This window comes from Zootermopsis nevadensis, unplaced genomic scaffold (assembly GCF_977971745.1).
Source record: "Zootermopsis nevadensis isolate Lab colony 2312 unplaced genomic scaffold, Znev_1.0 Znev_ptg000012l, whole genome shotgun sequence".
Lineage (NCBI taxonomy): Eukaryota > Metazoa > Arthropoda > Insecta > Blattodea > Termopsidae > Zootermopsis > Zootermopsis nevadensis.
In genome coordinates this window covers 15,694,704-15,716,464 of record NW_028259144.1, presented here as the reverse complement: position 1 = coordinate 15,716,464, position 21,761 = coordinate 15,694,704, and the positions used below count along the sequence as shown (strand labels likewise).

At 36.2% G+C, this 21,761-nt stretch overlaps 1 protein-coding gene across 6 annotated transcripts in view; it reads left to right on the top strand.

The window, feature by feature from the left end:
* Positions 1 to 21,761, top strand: part of LRP1 (LDL receptor protein 1) — a 156,268-nt gene that overhangs the window by 83,299 nt on the left and 51,208 nt on the right. For all 6 annotated transcript variants that reach the window (XM_087348131.1, XM_087348128.1, XM_087348130.1 and 3 more), the window contains 13 exons: positions 31 to 330; positions 1,480 to 1,716; positions 3,668 to 3,841; positions 4,429 to 4,560; positions 5,526 to 5,657; positions 6,190 to 6,470; positions 7,747 to 7,895; positions 11,538 to 11,779; positions 14,254 to 14,487; positions 15,984 to 16,164; positions 18,014 to 18,218; positions 19,315 to 19,504; positions 20,965 to 21,219. In XM_087348131.1, the coding sequence (XP_087204257.1) occupies positions 31 to 330; positions 1,480 to 1,716; positions 3,668 to 3,841; positions 4,429 to 4,560; positions 5,526 to 5,657; positions 6,190 to 6,470; positions 7,747 to 7,895; positions 11,538 to 11,779; positions 14,254 to 14,487; positions 15,984 to 16,164; positions 18,014 to 18,218; positions 19,315 to 19,504; positions 20,965 to 21,219 (2,712 nt within the window). The remainder of the gene's footprint in view (positions 1 to 30; positions 331 to 1,479; positions 1,717 to 3,667; positions 3,842 to 4,428; positions 4,561 to 5,525; positions 5,658 to 6,189; positions 6,471 to 7,746; positions 7,896 to 11,537; positions 11,780 to 14,253; positions 14,488 to 15,983; positions 16,165 to 18,013; positions 18,219 to 19,314; positions 19,505 to 20,964; positions 21,220 to 21,761) is intronic.

The window sequence follows — 21,761 nt, the reverse complement described above, 5'->3', positions numbered from 1 at the left end:
ACGTGACAGTCTTGTTTTATTTGATTGCAGGCATTGAGCAGCCTACAGGTTTTGCTATTGATTGGATCTCAGGGAACATGTTCGTGAGTTCATTTCGCTCAGTCAGCAGCCACGTCTTAGTGTGCAGCTTGGAAGGAGAAATGGTAGCAACAGTGATTGAAGGTGGATATTTCCAGATTCGTTCATTAGCATTGGACCCTGTTCGTGGGAAGCTGTATTGGAGTGACTGGAATAGTGATAATTATTCAATACATCAAGCTCACATGGATGGGAATGAACAGAAAATGTTGGTTTCTCATCGAGATGACCAAACTCTGCACTGCCCACAAAGTAAGTGAAATTGTTATAAGACTTACAGCTTCCATAGTGATTAAAAGTGATACGGTCTTCTCAAGTGACAAGCTGCATCAGTTTGGAACAAAGGTCATGCAATTTCATTATCAAACCAGTGTTAATTCAGAGTAAAATTCTGCTGTTTTGGTGGTATAGATAGTCTCTGAAATGTTGAACTTTTGCTTTCAAGTGGCAGGGCCTTTTGCTAATGAAAATTTTATCAGCATAATTTGTTATTTCTCAAAGTATATTGTAGTTACTGTACAGGCATTTTTTCATTGTTTCTTTACTGATGTTTTAGAAACTTCTCATAGCACACCATTTCAAGAATTTCAGATTTACTGATTTCTCCTTAATGAAAGCCTTCAATGTCTGGAAGTTTCCTCTTTGGTCAGACCAGCACTACTTGGTTCATGGAAAACCATGTCTATGATACAAATTATATAACATCTAATACTGTAATTTTTTTCCCCATATTCCTATTATCTTGTCATCTTTATTGGCAAGAATTCTGAGATGACTGGTAGTATTGTTTCATAGATGCAGTCAGTCAATCAACTTTTCCTTTACTGTCAATACAGTTTTCAGCTATCATATTTGGGATCTACAATTGAGTACTATCATGTTTACTTCACATACAGTACAGCTTAATATATTTGACTGGAAGAAACCAAGTGCACCTGTAGCATCCCTTCATTTCATCATCATCATGATCATTGGAAAACATTTCCCCACTCCACGACTGACACTGATGATAAAGCACCATAAATAAGGGATTGTTTGATTGTATCTTCTGTAAAATCTTTCAAAACTAACCTGTCACCCCCACCCTCCCAAAGCAGGCATGGAAAGATGTAAAAAGCCTAGTTCACATATGTCTATGTTATATAAAAAATAGCTGTGCTTGGATAATCCTCGGACCACATAATTTGCACATGGATAATTGGGAGTTTACTGCACAGATTCAAGGAATAGCTGAAGGAATGTAACTCATTCCTGCCACATTTCTGTGGTACTTGATCATTGAAATTTGACTATTTTTATAAGGCAAGAAACATAATTTATGTTCCTTTCCTTTATCTTCATGTGTATTGTGCCACTGCTGTACTGAGTATGTTGTATTGCAGAATTTCCCGTGTGTTGCAGGCTTGTCTGTGGATTTGGAATCTAGGAGACTGTACTGGGTAAATGCAGGGCGCGACTCTGTGCAGTATTATGATTTTATCACAAATCAAGTTGAGACTGTACATTTGAACAATGATCATCCTACTGCAGCTACTGTGTATCATGGAATGCTGTATTATGCCAATGATGATGATAATGCCATACATGTAGCCAATAAAACAACTGGAGCAGACAACAGTATTCTCAGAAACAATACTGGTAAGTTCATTTCAGAGAGTTTGCATAAGTAGCCTATTCACCGAGATAAGTATTTATTATAGAACTATTGCAATGATCATTTACTAATACTACATAGATTTTTATGCTTTCTTCACATGAAGTGGGCATATTATGGGCTGGTTGTGTGTGTCCAGTTGATTTAACTTGAGAACGACTGGATGAAATTTGCTGTGGAGGTTGTGCTGTTCTGCATGACCTCAAAAATCTTACCTTTGAATATCCTAAAAATGGTGACAACAAAGTAACAGGTGAAGAAAGTAATGATGGAGACATTGAGGTGCTGCCATATGGTGGCCAAAGTGGAAAGTATTGATTGAGGCAGATTTAGTACCTCTAAATGCAAGTTGCAAAGAAAGCATAAGGATATCGTGTGTGTACCAGTATGGAATACACTTTCTGAGCTCATTCCATTTACCTGAACTTTATAGGATTTGATCTTTCAGTTTGGTTGGAGCAGCTTACCTTTTTAGAGATGTGGCACACACATTTCCTGATTCTCACCATGACCTGTGGTGTGGAAGGTACCGGGCCATACCAGAAAGGTCTTATATAACCAATTCCCAGACCAACATATTTTTATACCTTCACTGTCCAGACCAGACTTGGTCTTTACCCTGTCTTAGTGCAGACCAGAATGATGAGCTGTGCTGTGGCTTCTCTCTCTGCTGTGTGTGTGTAGGAAATGGGTCAAATAGTTTAGACATGGAAGAGGTTTTCAGGTCTTAATTTTTGTTTGAGGATGAATGGCAGAGTCAACATGCTCAGCTCAGCATGTGCACCATCATGCATTCATAAATTTGAAAGTACACAGCAGAAGTTTACTGGAGTACCCTCTAAGGGATGTAATGGATAATGCTAATAGTACAGTGAAACCTCGATGCATCGTTTTCAGCGGGGGTGGGAAATAAAAACGATGAATGCGGGAAAACGATAGATGCGGGAAAGCATTAAAAATTTAAAAAAAAACAATGTTTCTCTTTCAAAGTTACTTCTTTTTACCAAAAAAGTCTTTAATGGACAACTGGTTTGTCGAAACTTTACGTTTTAGACCAAACAGAGCACTTTCCACGTTCAAAATGTTTTCCTCGTCACGTTCACTAATATTAAGCGCATAAAAGAACGACTTCACTTTCGCCAATGCAGCGTGTGCTTCGGCAAAACTCGGCAAAGCTTCGGGCTCGCATTCGTCGTCTTCCTCTTCCTCACCGCTCCAACCCCCTTTGCGGACAATAACAGGAAGAATGGAAATACTATTACTGCCGAACTCAACGAAACGTAGCTGTAGAAGACCCTGAACCGCTGGAAACGAGATGAACCAGAAGAATGAAAAGTCCCGCCAGCCTTTCCTTTGTACTTGTAATAAAAGCATTTGTGAAGAAATTCACACTGCACATGCCATCTGGCATCGCTGGAACGAAATATGAGTGCACCCTAATTAAAATCGTAAAATTTCTGACAATGAGCACTGCCATTCACTCCAACTATCACCCCTGCACCGCTGACCCTCATTCCAAAAGAATGTGCTGGTTGGGCGACATAACAGGTTACCACTACTGTGTATTCCAAAAACATTGTGCGTCTTTCGGTATTAATTTATCTCAAAACCCAGCATTTTAAATTCTCAGAAACGATCATTGCGGGAAAATTGTGGGCCGGGACTAAGATTTTTGAACGATCGATGCGATAAAACGATAGTTCGAGGAACGATAGAAGCGGGAAAATGTAACATTATTTTATATGGGATGTATTCGGGACCGAACAAAACGGACGATGCATCCGGGAAAACGATAGTTCCGGGAACGATGGATAGAGGTTTCACTGTATATTCTGAAGAGACCACAAATTATAAATCAACTGTATTAAGTGTGAAATGACAATAGCTGTATGTAGTCACTCCGTTATGTGAACTATAGCAGTTTGCCTGTTGCAGCCAGTGTGACGTCCCTGCGAATATATGATCCAGAAGTGCAGATTGGTGATAATGCCTGTTCCGTAAACAAGGGCAATTGCTCCCACCTTTGTTTACCAGTCTCGGAGACAAAGCGTGTGTGCATGTGTGCTACAGGCTACAAAACTGATTCTAATGACCCTACAAAATGTATTGGTAAGTAATTCACTTCTCTGACAACTGGTAACTTTAATAAATATGTGATGAAGAGACATCAAGGCAACACAGATATTGTCTGGGGCTTTTTATGTGGCTGTGCCATCCAATTTCTGAGGGATATAGCAATCTGACAAAAAATTCAAACTCAGTAGGTCTATTGGGTCTCTCCATTTTTTCATCAGTCACCCAGATTCCTTTCATCCCGGTGGTTTAAATTCCTTTGCCTACTTTCATATTCTGTGTTGATTCGACATGTGCTATAGCCAGTTCATTTAGCACTCTTCAGTTCTACTAATCTTAATCGTTTACTGATATCTGTGTTCATCATTTGTGCTACTTCAGAGTCTCTCTTATTTAGTACCCAGGCCATACTACCATATTTCAGAATTATTTTGGTTGTAATATTATGTATTCTAATAGAAAAGTTGCAGATGATGAATACTGCTTCTGTTGTTTGCCATTGATTTCACGTGGTGTTCAAGACAAACAGATAATGTAATACAGCTTTTTAGCATTAAATGTAAAAACCCACCCGACATAATGGTTAAGATTCTTTGGAGTAAAAATGATGTGATTGGTTCCAGGAATCAAGGAGTTCCTTTTTTACTCCATTAACTGGGAGATTAAAGGTCTGCCTCTCGGAGATGACAACACAACACAAGTTTTAGGGCCAATATCTCGGGTGTCCATGGCAAGCAGCATTGACTTTCATGCAGGTGAGATAATGGACTGGTGACATCCATATTGCTGTATGTTATTGAAATTTGGTAATTGTTAATTGTGTTTTGAAGATGAAGCATAATATTTAAATAAATGAAAATAGTGTTTATGAATTTTATGTGTTTAAATGCCATGCTGTGTAAGTACAGAAAACAACTGTTCTATTTTCCTGTGTTTTTGGAGGGGTATGTTGTTTGTTTCATCATATCCAAGTTTGTTCTCAAGTAAGAGCACACAGACTATCTAATCAATTTCAGCAAAAAACAATTTGGTAGACCTACATTAAATTTTGTTGAGCAATTTTGCCCTTGGTTTAGTTACATTCATTTTAATAGCCACCTTTTTTAATGGTCCTAAATGAACTTTTGCATTTACACATTTTTACAGATTTTCCTTGATATACAACATATCTGTTATACAAGAATTGCCAGATTTGTAGTCACCAGTTGCAATACCTACGTAATATCAGGGCCTGAATATGTTTTTAGGCATATCTCACTAAGTATTCGCTTGAGAGAGAAATCCCTTACATAAAAGCTATAGCAGTCAAATGGAGAAAGCAGTTCTCATTCATCTATGTTCCTCTTATGATATTCACAGTGGGGACTTGGTAGTCTCTTTGCCTTGAAGATGGAGGTAACAAGGATCTCAGAAACATTGGTAATACAGACTACATTTACACGGTGCCATAATTAGGAACAGCATTAGGATTGAACCACTGTAAAACACCAACATTTGTTATAACTGTTTGTCACTTGGTTATATGCTGTATTTCCATCAGCAATCCTCTAATAATAGAATGCAGTGATCAATATGTTCTCATGACGTATGTAATTTGTATAGTTATAGCCCCAGTTTTGTAGAAATGTACTCTGCTGCTAGTATCTGTCATTTTTAAAATTACTTTTGTAACATTATATTCATGCATTCGTATTTGAAGTTTGACATGTGTGTATTTCAGAGTTGGATTATCTGTACTGGGCAGACAGTGATCATGGCACAGTGACTCGGATCAGACGTGATGGCACAGGCCGGCAAACTGTAGTAGAACACTTTGAGTCAATGGAGAGCATTCCAGTTGATTGGTTGCCAGGTGAGTCACCAGGTTGTTAGGTGTGCAAAGTTTTACCTTTGAAAAAGTGAAGGAATGGATGATTTCATATGAAGCACTCTAATTGTGTACAGTTTTTATATTTGAGTTGGTTGCTGAAGGTTAAACAAACACCTTTCCCATTGCGTGTGATGTGTACATTACAGTATCTCAGAATTTTGTATATGATATAATTTTGATATGTATTATGAAAATTGTTTTTGAAACAGTTTACCTTTTTTCAGGATGTTTGTTATAAGAATTATCTAGTAAATAAATGTCCAGAACTCACATTGGTTTAAATATAAAGTGTGTAAATGTTGGGCGCGCAAGTGGGGAAATGTCTGCTAAAAGTTTATTTGCTTTTATTCCCTTGCTTCATGTTGAATGAGTTACAGAACCTAGTTCTGGGGTGGCAACTGCTTTGTGAAAATCATATATTAAACTAAAATCTGGTTAGGTTTAGAAGAACTCAAATTTATGTTGGGTATGGCAATTCAGGGCATATAACTTCCTGAATTCTGCACTGTTGTAGGTCTGGCTGTTGATTGGGTTGCTGGAAATATCTACTGGACAGACCCAAAGTTTAACGTAATAGAGATGGCAAAACTTAATGGCTCCTGCCGTTACGTAGTTGTTACTGGGAACCTGGACAAACCAACAGCTATTGCAGTGGATCCTCCACATGGCTTTCTCTTTTGGAGTGATGCTGGAAAGGAGCCAAGACTTGAAAGAGCAAGACTTGATGGCTCACAGAGACTTGTCCTGGTAAATGACACTGGCAACTCTATCAATGACATTGCTCTGGACTATGAGGTGAGATGACTTCTGCATCATCACAACAATTGTCATGTGAAAGAGATACAGGAATTTTAATCTTGTAGTATAAAGAGACTGTTGTCAGTAGCATTGAAGGAAATGGTTAAGAGTAGAGCATATGGTGAAAAGCATTTATATCGGTAAGAGTGCAGAGATGCTGTTCCATCATTATCAAAGATCTTTATTTCCTTTTTCTCATTTTCTGGAATTTTCCCATGATATTAACATGTCACTTGAGGTGTATGTTACTGTGAACACAGGCATAATCATGGAGATTCAAATATAGACACCTACTCAAGTGAGGCATGTGAATGGTGTTTCTCATTAAAGCCGTGGTTGGAACTGATACATCTTATGTAGATTTTTGGCTGAGTAAGTGAGTATTTGTATTTTAACACAAGATGTGTGATAAATGACATTCACATTACTTTAAATCCACCATTTGTTAAAGTGGACATTATTTTCTTACTAGCATTGTTTCAGTTTAATGCAGGTCAATGGACAAGAAGTTTCTGGTATTTTCTATCCTTACACAGTCTTTCCTGTCTGATTTCGTGCCACCTTTTTCTTCTTGATGTCTTGTACACTCTGTGCAACAAAAACCAAGTGGTTGAAATTTTCCAAATCCCAAACTAAGTGATATAAGCATACAGCTAGTGTCATAGTTCCAGTCATTCACAATCTCCTTATATTTTTCTGTATGTGGTTCTTCTATATCTTCCATTAACTACAGTAATTTATTCCAGATGTGTATAAAATAGACATCAGTATGTCTCCCTAATTTGAAGAGAAATATGAATTACTGTTAATGACTTTTCTGAGCCCCTCATAAGTAAAACAGAGGTAAAAAATTTATTTCAGTGGATTGCCCATGTTCCCTCATATAGTGGTCGGTAATGTAGGGGACTGGCAATGATGCAAAGATAATGTTTGTAAGTTTCAGAAGTATGTACTCAGTGTGAATACAGGTAGCCCTCGATTTGCGCCGATTCAGAATAACGCCGATTTTGAAACCAGAAAATCAAAAATTGGAAAGAAAGAAAAAATTTACTGACAGTGCTTTTCATAACGATGAAAAGCGCTAAATTTTAATTTTAACAACAACATTTAAAAATTAAAATTAAGTTTGTGTATAGACTGAAATAATAAATGAATATATACTGAATTTCCAACTGTTCCTGGAGTGGAGGTAGTATTTTTTGAAACAATTTTTATGTGGCTTAATTATACACACTGTGGTAATAATAGTAGTATTATTAATTAATTTCTGCAGAACCAAAAGCTATACTGGTGTGATTCAAGAAGCAACAGAATTGAGAGGATAAGCTATGATGGCTCTGACCGTGAGGTGTTGCTAGAACAGTCATTAGACAACCCCCGAGCCATCACTTTATACCAGGATAGTGTGTTCTGGATTGACATGTGAGTACCAGCAATAATAGGATGCCAGTTATTCCCACTTAAGAAGATCCCTTTTAAGAAAGTTTGCTGCCTATGATATCAAAATGTTAGCTGAGTCCAAAAAGTATAACATAAGAATAATGTATTTATATCATTTTTTAGTATTTACCTCATAAAAAGATATCCTGCCTAAGAATAAAAACTTTGAAGGCATTTACCAATTTAATACATTTTTGTGGGATCATGTATGCCTGAACGAATGAGAAACAAAGCAATTCACATATATCACTGACTTGCAAGTGCTCAGTGAGCAGTATAATTTGGACAGAACAAGTGACAACATTCTGACAGGTCTGTTTTCATTTCTCCTCCTTTTCTTCTGTCTTATTTTAAGCTGGTTATTATGTGGCCTTTCTGTGCTAGCATGTGTACAGTGAATGTATTTAATCTTGTGAAGTTGTGAGAAACTATTAATATGTGTATTATGTATCATTGTGATTGATATACATATGGCCAAGCCATTAGTACCAGAACATACCCTTATTAGTGGAAACTGCTATTGAGAAGATTAACAAATATAAATCCCTGGGTACTGATCAGACTCCGGCCAAATTGATCAAAGCAGAAGGTGAAACATTGCGTTCTGAGATACACGAACTTATTAGCTTTATATGGAAAAAGGAGGAAATACTGTAGCAGTGGAAGGGAATCTATTATTGTACCAATTTATAAGAAGCGTGTTAATACTGATAGTAATAATTATTGCGGAATCTCCCTCATCATCTGCCTACAAAATTGTATCCAACATTCTTCTGGCGAGGTTGACTCGACTCCATATGCCAATGAAATTATTGAAGATCATCATTGTGGGTTCCATCCTGATAGAATTACAACTGATCAAATTTTCTACATTTGCCAGATACTAGTGAAGAAGTCTCGAGTACAGTAGGACAGTCTGTCAACTATTTATAGACTTCAAGAAAACCTGTGACTTAGTTAAAAGAGAAGCTCTTTGCAATATTTTGCTTGAAATTGGTGTACCTAAGAAGCTAGTCAGGCTAATTAAAATGTGTGTAAGTGAAACCTCTAGCAATATTTATATATGTAAACATCTTATTCAGTTCTTATTCAGAGGCCTGAAATGGAGATGCTGTATTGCTGCTGCTTTTCAAATTTGCCTTAGAATATGCCATCAGGGAAGTCTAAGAAAATCAGGGCTGTTTGGAATTGAATTGGACATACCAGGTTTTGGTCTATGCTAATGATATTAATCTGTTGGGTGATTATATAAATACTATAAAAGTGAACACAGAAACACTCTTAAGGACTAGTAGGGTTGTTGGTCTAGAAATAAATGAAGGAAAGATAAAGTATATGATTATGTATTCGCATGATCACAGGACAGAACCAGGATATAAGGATAGCTAATGAATCATTCGAAAATGTGACAAAATTCAAGTAATTGGGGACGACACTAACAAGTCAGAATGACATACATGACGGAATCAAGAGTGGATTAAATTCAGGGAATGCTTGCTATCATTCAGTCCAGAATCTTTTGTCCTCCCATTTTGCATAAAAAACTAAAGATAAAAATATACAAAGGTGTAATTTTGCCATTTGTGCTGCATGGATCCAAAATTTGGTCTCTCACTTTGGGAGAGGAACATAGATTGAGGGTCAAAAATAACAGAATGTTGAGGAATATGTTTTGACCTAAAAGGGAGGGTGATGGATCATGGAGAAAATTACCTTATGATGAGCTTCCTGGCCTGTACTCCTCACCAGATATTGTTAGGGTGATTAACTCGAGGATGAGGTGGGCTGGACATGCGCCACGCATGGGGTGAATTGAGGAGGGTGAGGTGGATGGGACATGCAGCATGCATGGGGGAGGGGTGTTTAAAGGGTATTGTTTGGGAGGCCTGAATGGAGGAGACCACTGGGAAGACCTAGGCATAGGTGGGAGGATAACATTAAGGTGTACGTTAGGGAGAAGGGAATCAACGGAGCGAACTGGATGCAGCTAGCTCAGGATAGGGTCCAGTGGTGGGTTTTTGTGAGCATGGTGGTGAACCTTCATGTTTCATAAAAAAAGTGGACTGTTCTTTGACAGGTCAAGTATATGATTAACTTTTCAAAAAATTTGCTGCACCATAGTGAGTGATTATATTGTGAATATTATATAGAGATGTAAGGCATTAAATATGACTACTGTTCATGAAATTCCAAACATGTTTGGAAAAGGAGACTGACTGCCATAAACCTGAAAGTACTTCAGTTTGTAGACAGGCATGCACATCCCAAAGGAGAAACTTAAAAGTGGAATTTCTGCCAAGTAGCATGACCTGTGTCCTACAACCGATGGACAAGGGTATAACTGGGTTTTAAAGCAGGGATGTCATGGGTGTCTTGTTTGCAAGTTCTTACAGAAAGTTACAACCACCTCTGATACCAAATCTATGCTGGCAGCATCATGGAATTCTGTCAGTCATATTACAGACTTGGGTTTCAGTGTTCTTGAAAATTTCACTGTGAATTGACCTGTCCCATCATGTTCTCAACAAATATATGCAAAGTTTTGAAAGTTGAAGTTAAGACAATTTGTGTTAACAGTCTTAAATTCCCTGAATTCCCAGTGTGAATACAAGAGGGTTACCTTATTTTTATATTGTTTTAATTGCCAGATAACTCACTTTAGAGGGAGGAACTCCCTACAGATTTTAATTATTTGCATTTAACTTAAAGACACTGTTATGAATTTTGCACATAAATAAAAAATGAATATTCATTCCACATGTAAGGTTGTTACTGTTTAGAATAATTAAGTTCTGGTAGAGAAAACTGAACATCCTCAATTTTAATTTTTAAAAAACAATTATTACATAGATTTTATATTTTTGCATTGAGTTCTGATGATGCAAGCATCTCTGAAATGTCGGTAAACATCTACCAGACTACACGGCGCAATATCTCAGAAAACAGTCATCTTTATTTATAGTCACTGCCATTAGAACCACAAATCTCAGCATGTATGAAACACATTTTAATTATATTTTTATTAGTATCCGTGTTGGAGAGTATCATTTCTTCTGACTTTCTCAAGTCATCTGTCTTGAGAAACTCTTTTCCCAGTATATAGTGATGTGACAACATGTGGATCTAGATTAAATGTGTCTGATAGTACAACTGCCTGTTTACTGTATGCTTAAATGCATACATTTCAGCAGATGAGATAAAGGCCAAGGCCCATCAGATTTGGTCAGTCGTGTCTTGCTGTACAGCGAAGGGATCATATCAATATAAATGTTGACTATGACATAATTATCTTGATAAATTATTAAGACTTTGGCTTGAAAGTTTTGTTTTCAGATTTTAAAATTTGAGCTGAGCTCCAACTGTACAAAGTTTTGAGCTCTGCTCACATTCTTTAGCTTCTCACATACCTGTAGTTATTTTCTGCCCATGCCAGGATTGAGCTTGTAATAGCTCAAGGGTCTACAGAAACAGATGTCACTGCCACAGTCAGTCCTGCAGGATTTTTATTCTGTTAAGTGTTTTCCCACTTTATTTTACTTTATTTTACCTTACATAGATTTAAATACATTCATATATTAATTAGACTGTGATCAGTAGAGTCTTGTGTTGGTTTATTCCCTCCAGTGCGTATGAACGTGGCAGCATCTTGTCATCGCCTGTGTCAAATCTCTCAGACCATAGAGTGCTGTTGTCAGGAGCAGGCGATTCTTTGAAAGATATCCAGGTCTTCACTAAAGGTCGACAGCAGGGCACCAATCCTTGTGCAGTTAACAATGGAGGCTGCTCAGAGTTATGTCTGTTCAATGGAACACACCCTGTGTGTGCTTGTGCACATGGCAAAGTTACATCTGTTGGCACCTGTGAAGGTGAGAGTTACCCCACCAAGTCTGGCAACTATTTAAGCTAAAATGATTTTAAAATTCTAAACATGTTTAAGTAGACTGTTCTACTATCAAGTAACAAAAGTCATGCTTGGAGTACTCGCATATCTTCAGTAATTAGATCATATCATACATAGTCTTGGCTTTTACCTACTTTCAGTAGTTATAGTAACTGTTTGATCCGTGACTAACTCGTACACCAGTGTTGATTTCCGATGAAACTATGTACTAGAACATCACATGAATTTAATTATATTTATGATTGGTCCTCTTGAAAGCATAATTTATTTTTATTTCAAATGTTTAATTCATAAAGTGTTTAGAATGTTTGTGAATACATTTGTAGGTGTTATTGAAGTAAGTATTTTGTGTTATCTCACAATTTTTTAATTCTGTAAGTCACCTTTAAAAGTAAATTGGCAGAATTTGGTTTAAACAAAAGTGTTTATCTCATTAAATATTTTATCAATTGAGACATATTGTAGCTGTGGTCTATTTGAAGGGGCTTTGCTGCCTCTCAGGGTCAGGGATTTTTGTCTTTGCCATTGCATACACAGACTCGTATATCTAATGGGTGCTGTAGGCTATTCTCGGTTGGTAAAGCAGCTGAAGTGTGAAGTTGACCAGCTTCATTTACTGTTCAGAATTATGTGTGGAGCTTTGCATTCAGTCCCCCTTAAGTCTTCATGTTACATCGCCTATCACAAGGGAACCTTTAGACTGATGCTATTGATGTGAATGAGATGATAATGTTTGTATGTTGTTTAAATAATATCCTTCAGATGGACTATTTCAAAAGTGAAAATAATTAGAACAAAGTGTCAATATGGCAGCTGAGCCATATCTTAAGTATCATATTGCTTGGAATAAACTGAGTTTATTTACAGTGTCACACTAGTTCTCTACTAAGATGCAGGAAAGTAGAAATTAAATGTGTAGATGTTTGGTGCTCAGTAAGTAGGCTTAAGTCATGTAATTCTTACCGACTTCAACCCTTCTCTTAACAAAGCACCAGAATTTTATAACAGGAAATTGGTGAAATATGTGTTAAATTTGAATGTTAGTATAATAACTTGCAGTATCATAGTTCATGCTTTGCGTGGATGTTTTTGTGTACATACATGCATTGCTGCATGGTTGATACATTATGTTAAATTAACTTTAAAGGTAATGACTGAGAATAGCTACTGATATGTTCTATTTTGGAGTAATCATTAGTAAAGAATATTTTTGGATGTTTGATTTTCTCCATTTTGGAGTACATCTTTCACCTTTGTTCCTCTCCCAGGCATATGCACATTGAAGGCTTTAGTTACTTCATCGCTGAAACCTGTGAATATGAATGTAGTAGTGTACATTAAACAGCACAGTACAGTTAAAACTGTGTATAATGAACTTTAGTGGACTGACAGAGTGTATCCACGCTAATAAAATTTTATTATAATGAAAGGCACCCATTACATACAGTAGATAAATTACACTACCCATTTATATTATATGAAGACAGGAAAGCTTTAATGAACATTGTGACTTATATAATAACAAAGATTATTGTTTTTTTTAAGGTAAATACATTTTTGTTTAATAAGTCGCACATTGTATCTTTGTAATAATATTTTCAAACATAAAAATGAAATGTTCATCCCACTATTATGCCATAGATAAGAATGACCCAACATATGCTTGTTTATGTCAATTATTTATTTTTAGCCCTGTGCCAAGGCTTGTATGTGGTTCAGCTGGCCGTGTATGTAGTAGTGTATTGGTAAAACTTCATCTTTTAGGAATGAGTTGCATCATTTCATTGTTGGCAAACAATGTAGTTGTCATGTTGTTCAGGGTGAGTATTAGTTAGATGTTTTTGGAAGCCTTATAAAGAGTGGGCTTAGGCAGTGAGTAGACACTGACAACTGGATCCACTTTCTTGTTATTTTGTTCATTGTTTGATGTGCCCTTTTGCAGTCATTCTTTATTATCACTGTCACTAGGTTTTACTTCTGAAAGATTTATATCTGCACAATGAAATATTAACAATATTGTCATCATTAGTCACTTTATTCTGCACCATATTGCATACTAAAGAGTTACGAGATGTTTGCACTATTATTTTTTTTAGCAAAGATCGTCATTGAAATATATCCATCTTGTAGTTAACTAAACTGACATTTAGATCAGGGAACATGCAGATATTTGTATGCTTCTGGCATCTGGTTTATGTTTAACAAACTGTGAAAGTAACAGCACTTTTTTTATTTATGAACACCGTTGAACAAACCTTTTTAACACAGGTAAGATTCCGTGTTGTACGGAAATTTTGTTGTATCAGTGTTTGTTATTGGTAAATTTGTTTTTTAGAGTGTGTATTTGTAGTACTTTTGTAGGGAGTGAGCAGTATTTTTGTTATTCTGAAATGTTATATTGGAATTTTACTGTAATAGGTTCTTTATTTTTCTTTCCAGATTACGATAGTTTCCTGGTCTATTCTCGTGTTGTACGAATTGACACCATTAATATGTTTGATGAATTCAACCGCAATGCTCCTTTCCAAAGCATTCAGTCTAAGGACTATATGAGGAATGCAATTGGACTATCATTTGATTATGAGCGCAAGAAAATATTTTACTCTGACATTCAGCGTGGGAGCATCAATTCAGTTTATTTCAATGGCTCTGGTCACATTCCCATTGTTGAAAGTTAGTATGTTAATTTTACAAGAGGGGTGTGTGGGGAGGAAATTTCTCTAATAGTGCTTGAGATAAATAAAAATTTATCACTTTCTTCAGAAAATTTTTTTAAAACATTGGTGAGGCATTTTGCATTTGTTGGAAATAGAAACTGTTTTCATATTGCACTTTCTGTGCAGTTTGTTTTGTTAAATTCAGAGCAGTAAAATTAAGTACTTTGAATTTATGATATTTTTTAATTGGATATGGCCAAACATACATATTCTGAGCAGGATTTGAGGTTTTCACTGTAGTGCCTACGAAGATGGCTGTCTTATGGGTTGTGCCATGTAGTCTGGTAGAAGTTCTCTGATATTGAGGTGCTGTTGCCTCAATCTTCACTCTGATGATGGAGGTAGTAAGCACCTCTGAAACATCAGTTTACTACCAGAGTACATGACACTATAACTCAGAAGACAGTCATCTTCATAAGTATGTTGGTTTTCCATTTTGTGTATGTTTATCGGCTGTCACATTAATAACGGCATTAAATGTCAGAATGTTAATTTGTAGATTTTATCAGGCTTTTGTGGTTGTTCATTATCAACTTAGATCTTGTTTTTGTATGTTGTTATGGTGGAGATATTTACTGTCTTCATCTTTAAGCCTTTTGCTTATAGGTATGTTCTTATACGAGCAATAGGGTACTCTCTTTGTCTTGATGGTGAAAACAGTAAAAATCTCTGAATGTTGGTTGTGGAACCTATGTATGTACATTCCCATCACCAAGAAAGATTAGGTTGAGTTTATAAACAAAACAAAACCTATTTATCTTTGTACACACATCACATATTTCATAGTTTTGGATCCATTTTAAATGAACAGCATTTTGTCTCCTGCAGATCCTGGGCCAAACATTTTAGTTTTCTGAGACACTCCTTCAGCCTCTTGTGATAAGGCTGTTGCCTCATTATTTTTCACCTCAGAACATTTTATTTGATGTCATTGACTTTAAATTTATTGTCTTTCGTTAGAAGAAAAAATTAACTATAAGCCATAAGTACATTAAGACATACATATTTGTTTGTTGAAATGATTAAAAGGATTGTTCATTTATTCTTAGCCCTTGAAATCCCACTGGTATCTATGTGCACAACTTGTATTAATGATCAGTATGCTGTGTATTTATAGGTTTCATATGATTCTCAAAGTAAACCGCAGTTATTCCCATAGATAGCTTTAATCAATTGATATTTGTTCTAATGAAGATATGATGTGGTTTCTTTGAGGTAGGAATTGAATTTTTATTTATTTAGACAAGCTTCCACTTCATAGGGTTAATTCATAATCTTAAGATTTAGTAGCCTTCTAGTGATTTCTATTAGATAGCTGTACATTTTTTCAGAGATGTGCCAGTGATGTATCATTTGCTTGGATTCCTGTGCCATCAGTTTTGCTAAGACAGAATTTACTTTTGCAATATTTTTTATTTATATAGTAATATAAGATTGTACTTTTGATTTTAGGACAGGGTTCTGTTGAAGGTTTAGCATATGAGGTCATTAACAATGCACTGTATTGGACATGCAACAATGATGCAACTATAAAAAAAATAGCTCTAACAAGCAATGAGACAAAAGTGGAGCATATAATTACCCTGGGACCAAACGACAAACCCCGAGGCATTGATGTTGACAGTTGTAACATGTATGTATATATCTTTATTTCTTTGTACGTGATATCAGAAGTATCTAAAATATTGAGAAACCTCTATATAAAAGATTGTCATATAACAAAACCCTGGAACTTGGCACAATATGATTGTGTAGGTTGTTGCCTTTGGAGAATTTTCACATAACCGTGGTGGAAAGTTTTGAATCCCCAGAATTTCCGTCTCAGGGTTTTCCTTGTTGGATGTTTATTTTTTATATGTGATTATATATATGGTAACGAACAGCAGATTAGTCAAGGTGTTCAAATAGGTAGTCATGATCTGTTTTAATGTACTAGCCAGCTGTTGCATGGAAGAAACTATGAAAAGGCTCAGAATAGCCATTCTCCAAGCTGGGATTCAAACCACGTGCCTTTCGCAGAGGAGTGCTACCCACGGCACTGAGATATTTGACGTGAAAGTGTTGAAGTGCTGTTAATTTATCTGTTGTGTTCAATGTGACTTGCATAAAATTTTTGTTACATGCATCAGTTCATAGTGGAGACTGAACTGAAGATTTTTATGAATGTGCACATGATTTCAAAGTAAGTGAAGTGTTTACCTTTGTCATCTGTGCAATGCAGCTTACATGTGATCTAGTTGGCTGTGCGTTGCACTGGCATACCACTAAACTATTAAACCCAGGAACCCCTAGTGTGGGGATTTATTGCCCCTATTCCTGTTTGACAGAATAAGGATTTTGAATCTGATTGACATCAAGTATCAGATTCAACTTACATTCTGTGCCATCCTTTACAACATTTCACATAAGTGTTGTATTACATATATTTACATTTCATCAATGTAAAATTTATTTAGTGGTTTCAAGTTGGGACTGCATCTCAAGATGAATTATTATTGTTATCATTACTACTGTTACTACTATTGTATAATACTTTTTATTGTGACTACACTGTGTTTTGACTTTAACATAGTGTTGTTTTGAAATATATATTTACTATGTCAACTTAAGTTTGTTGTACTGGAATTCCTCTGCAGTGTGACATTTTGATGTGAAACAGTCTTTTGAATTTATTGCCAACTGTATGCTTGCAAGCACCTAGGTGTGCCCTCAGAAAAGCTTTGGGGTGATTGTAATAATTTAGAGTATTCATAAGGAGTTCTAAATGTTTAATTTTTTAATTGTCTCTCACACTCTCCAGATATTTCCTCTTGAGCCAGCTGGTATAGCATATGTGAGAACATGATTGTAATGTAATTATTTCATTTGCAACTTTCTGTTTTTCTTGGTACGTTCAAACTGTACCCAATATAAATTTTAAGTTCCTGTTTGTTGCATGGTACCTATAGGTGGCGACTGACTTGTAACAGTTACTCATAATGTAACAATCGCGGCGAGCATGTTACATTACACCACAACTGGTGAGGCGTATCGAATGCTCGTTTTGAACACTCGGCTCGACTGTGCTCATGTGCGCTCCATTCATTTCATTCAATATGTCGGTCGTGGAGGTTGTGTTATCTTTGTTTCATTTAATACGCTACTCTTATCTAAAGAACTCGTGAATGCTCGTTATGACGCCGCTCGACTGACTGACTGACTTGTAATGTAACACTCAAAGGGATTCGCGAAAAAACCGACAACACAATGGAGCGCCCGCGAGCGTGAGCAGCTTGCATCGAGCGGCTCCGTTCGCTGTCTTCACTTGTGTAATGCTCGATTTGTAACTCGTTACATTACAGGCAAATGTTACAAGTCAGTCGCCACCTTATGAGGTAGGTCATTCCTGCATGGAAGTATGGATTTAGGTAAATATGAACATTTACTTTGAATAGCAGTGATCATGTGATTCTATAAGGCTTATTTCATAACTGCCCTTTCAGGCGCTTATACTGGACTAACTGGAATTCACACAACCCAGCCATTCAAAGAGCATATTTTAACGGATATAATATGGAAAGCATCATTACAACTGACATCCGTATGCCAAATGCTCTAACCTTGGACCATAAGGCCCAGAAACTGTACTGGGGTGATGCTAGGCTAGACAAGATAGAACGAGCAGAATATGATGGTTCAAACAGAGTGGTGAGTCAGTTCTTTTAATGAAAATACTGTTTTCTAGCCCTTCTTGTTTTGGTAACTGCACCTTGCTACTAAGGTTGCCTTTTGATTTTATGTTGCAGTCCAAAAAGTATGTGAAATGTGAGCATTTTTTATCTTAAATTCCAGTTTTATGTTTAATGTTTGCTTGCACACACAAAGGAGATGTGTAAATTGGCATTGACCTCAGATGTTATACTGCTGATATTTGTCACCATTGTTTTCCTGTAACTGCATGTTTTGATTGATATTACTTTCCTTCTAAACCATTTTAGATTTATACTTCAGAGTACTGTGTTAGAATTTATTTTCGTATGTTTGTCATGTCTTTAACCCTTTAAATCCAAACGTTAGCTATTTGCACCAGATGAATAACTCTGCATTTTGTATTGTTGGGTTTTATATGAATCTCAGTGTAAATGATTGTTTCTGTGAACAGCATGAACTGATTGATCTTTTTTACAATGGAGAAGTGTGGTGTGTTATTTGCAATATGGACTGAATTCTTAAAATATTATTTATATAAGCTTTAGCTTCAAAGTGTTAAATATTTGCATTTGTAATTTAGACAGCTTGATTGAGATTGTTAAGTTAAAATGTAAAGTGCTTTATTTATAATTGTTTCAGGAAATAGGAATCAAGACAAGATGGTAAGGGTCAAGGACATTGAGATGTGGGAGGGATGGGAAAGAAATATGGTAGGAAGCAGATACAGATACAATGGGAATAAATAATAAAATTATTCCTTATTTAATTTAACACACTTTATATGCTAATTTTGATATAAAAGTGGCATCGCAGTTGTGTGGATCAACTCATTTGTCCTTTCAAAGCCATTCAGCATCTCTTGACAAGAACTATTGCATCTAATGGTGACTGTCTTCTGGATTGTTGCTGCCTTGATGATGTAGGCAGCAAGGACCTCTGAAATACTGGTAAACTTTTATCAGACTACATAGTGCTACAACCCAGAAGACAGCCATCTTTGTACTCACCACCATGAGAACCTCAAATCCTACCAACTGTACCATCGTTCATTGAATCTATTCCGTTGTGGTGTATTTCCTTTGTCATGTTTTAGATCCTGGCAAAAGCTACGCCACAACATCCATTTGATCTTGCTGTGTATGGTGACTATATTTTCTGGACAGACTGGGTCCGTAATGCAGTTATTCGAGCTAATAAATACACAGGTGAAGATGTTGTATTGCTCAGGAAGGAAGTACCAAGACCAATGGGCATAATTGCTGTTGCTAACGACACGAATGATTGTGAGTCTACTGAAACCTTTACTACTAAATCTGGATGTTAGTTTCACCTTTTTATGAATGATAAAATCTTTAACTGAACAAGTGTAGCTCAGTGATGTAGCATTCATTCTGATACCAGTTGCACCTACTGAAGTTCTGTGGTTTTTCTTAGGCATGTGTGAGAAATTACTTTTTCAGTTCTAGACAAGAATTTAGAAGAATTCAAACAATCAAGATAAGACAGAAATTTCTGTATTAGACCAATTATTTTACTGTTTTCACACTTTATAACAATGATATTTTCACAATGCCCTAAAGTATACTACTTACATGCACTTTGATATGAGACCCTTTTTCAATGAAATGGTTATGTAAATTATTATATTTTTAAAAAATCATTTATAGGACCATGTCCTTTTTAGCAGTTTGTTAATCTTAAAATTTTCAATATGGTGTCAATTTCAGGTCCTTACTCACAACTCACTGCTTCCAGAATTATGTACTGAAGTTTTGGTCAGTAAGAATGTGTAATATTTCTATTGTGCAGTGGATTAACTTATATTATTTTTGCAGTAGTTCAACATACTCTTTTAAAAACTTAGGATTCATATGTGGCAGGAAATTATATTCAGTCTCTTATGCTATATGTACCAGAATAACAAGACCACTATCTTTTTGGAGCTGGCTCTGCTCATGTCTTCATTTGGGAATACTGATAGAGTTTAATAGAAGGGGCTAACCCCAATCTGTGGACACATTGTCACCTAACTGGAACATGATAAGCTACTGAGCCATGTATTATCAACAAGCTATAATAAGAAGATATGTAATAATAATTATGGTACTGTATCTGAAGAATTTTATACCAGACATACCACAACAGCTTACTTTTGACCATCAAATCAGTCTAAAGATTTTTTGTACCAAACATAATTGTGCTGAAATTGTTCACTACTAGCTCCATTTACGGAGTCTGCTGGCTGTTACCGAAAAACAAAAAATTAATGAATAACCAACTGTGTTGTATCAGGTCCTTCTGTGACTTGCCAACTTCCTTATTAATTAGTGAAATCCATGTGGTTGAAAGTTTTAAACTAGGTTGGTTAATTGGATTTTTCACACAGGCCATATGGACAGATGATTTTAATTTTCTATATTTGCTGCTGGTTTTGATTTACCAGATTTTTTCCTCTTTCCAGCCATTCATATGACCTTCTTAAGCATGTTGGGCTAATGAGTATTTTCTGGGTTATAGCGCACTGTAGTCTGGTAGAAGTTGACCGACATTTCAGAGGTATTTACTGCCAGGGTGATGCCATGATGATGGAGGCAGCCAGTACCTCCGAAATGTTCATAAACTTCTATCAGTTTACATGGTGCAACAACCTAGAAAACAGCCATCTTTGTTTCTATCAGATATTAAATCACTGTTGTTCATTATACTGATTAATGAAATCAAATTTCTGTTCTTATTGTGGCAGGTCTGTCAAATAAATGCCACATCCTGAATGGTGGTTGTGAAGATGAGTGCAAACTTGATGCTGCAGGAGAAGTTTTATGTCAATGTATCTCTGGCCGCACCTTGATGGGAGATGGTCGGCGGTGCACCAGCAAGGATGCAGACTGCAATGAACAAGAATTCCGCTGCTCGTCTGGAGGTTGCATTCCTTACCATCTAACCTGTGATGGGATCCCAGCATGTGAAGATGATTCTGATGAAGATCCTCATTTCTGTGGTATGTTTGTCTTATGGGCATTTACTGACTTTGTCACCTTTATAAAATTCATGTATGTCTTTATCACAAACACCAAAGAATAGATACAGTCAATTTATCTTCAAGCCTTTGTTAAAATTAATGTTATATTTTCTTAAACACAAGTAAAATTATTGTATTGTTTGGTTTGTCATATTACAGATAAGTATCATAAAATAAGATCTACACACATTGCAAACTGAACCTGGATACAATAACTAACTAACTAGATGGCTCATGGAACCCGAAGGTTTGTCACTGTCCTGGACCAAAAAAATTCAGTCTCCTCCCCCCATCTCCCATAGATCCTGCTTGATATTATCCCATCTACATTTTGCGCTATCCATGCATGTCACATGTCATGCCCATCTCATTCTTTTTAACTTAATCACCCTGACAATATTCGGGGAGGAGTACAAATTTTTAAGCTCATCATTATGCAGTTTTCTCTCCTACGCCCAAATATCCTCCTCAACACCTTATTCTCAAACACTTGCAATCTATGTTCCTCCCTCAGAGTGAGA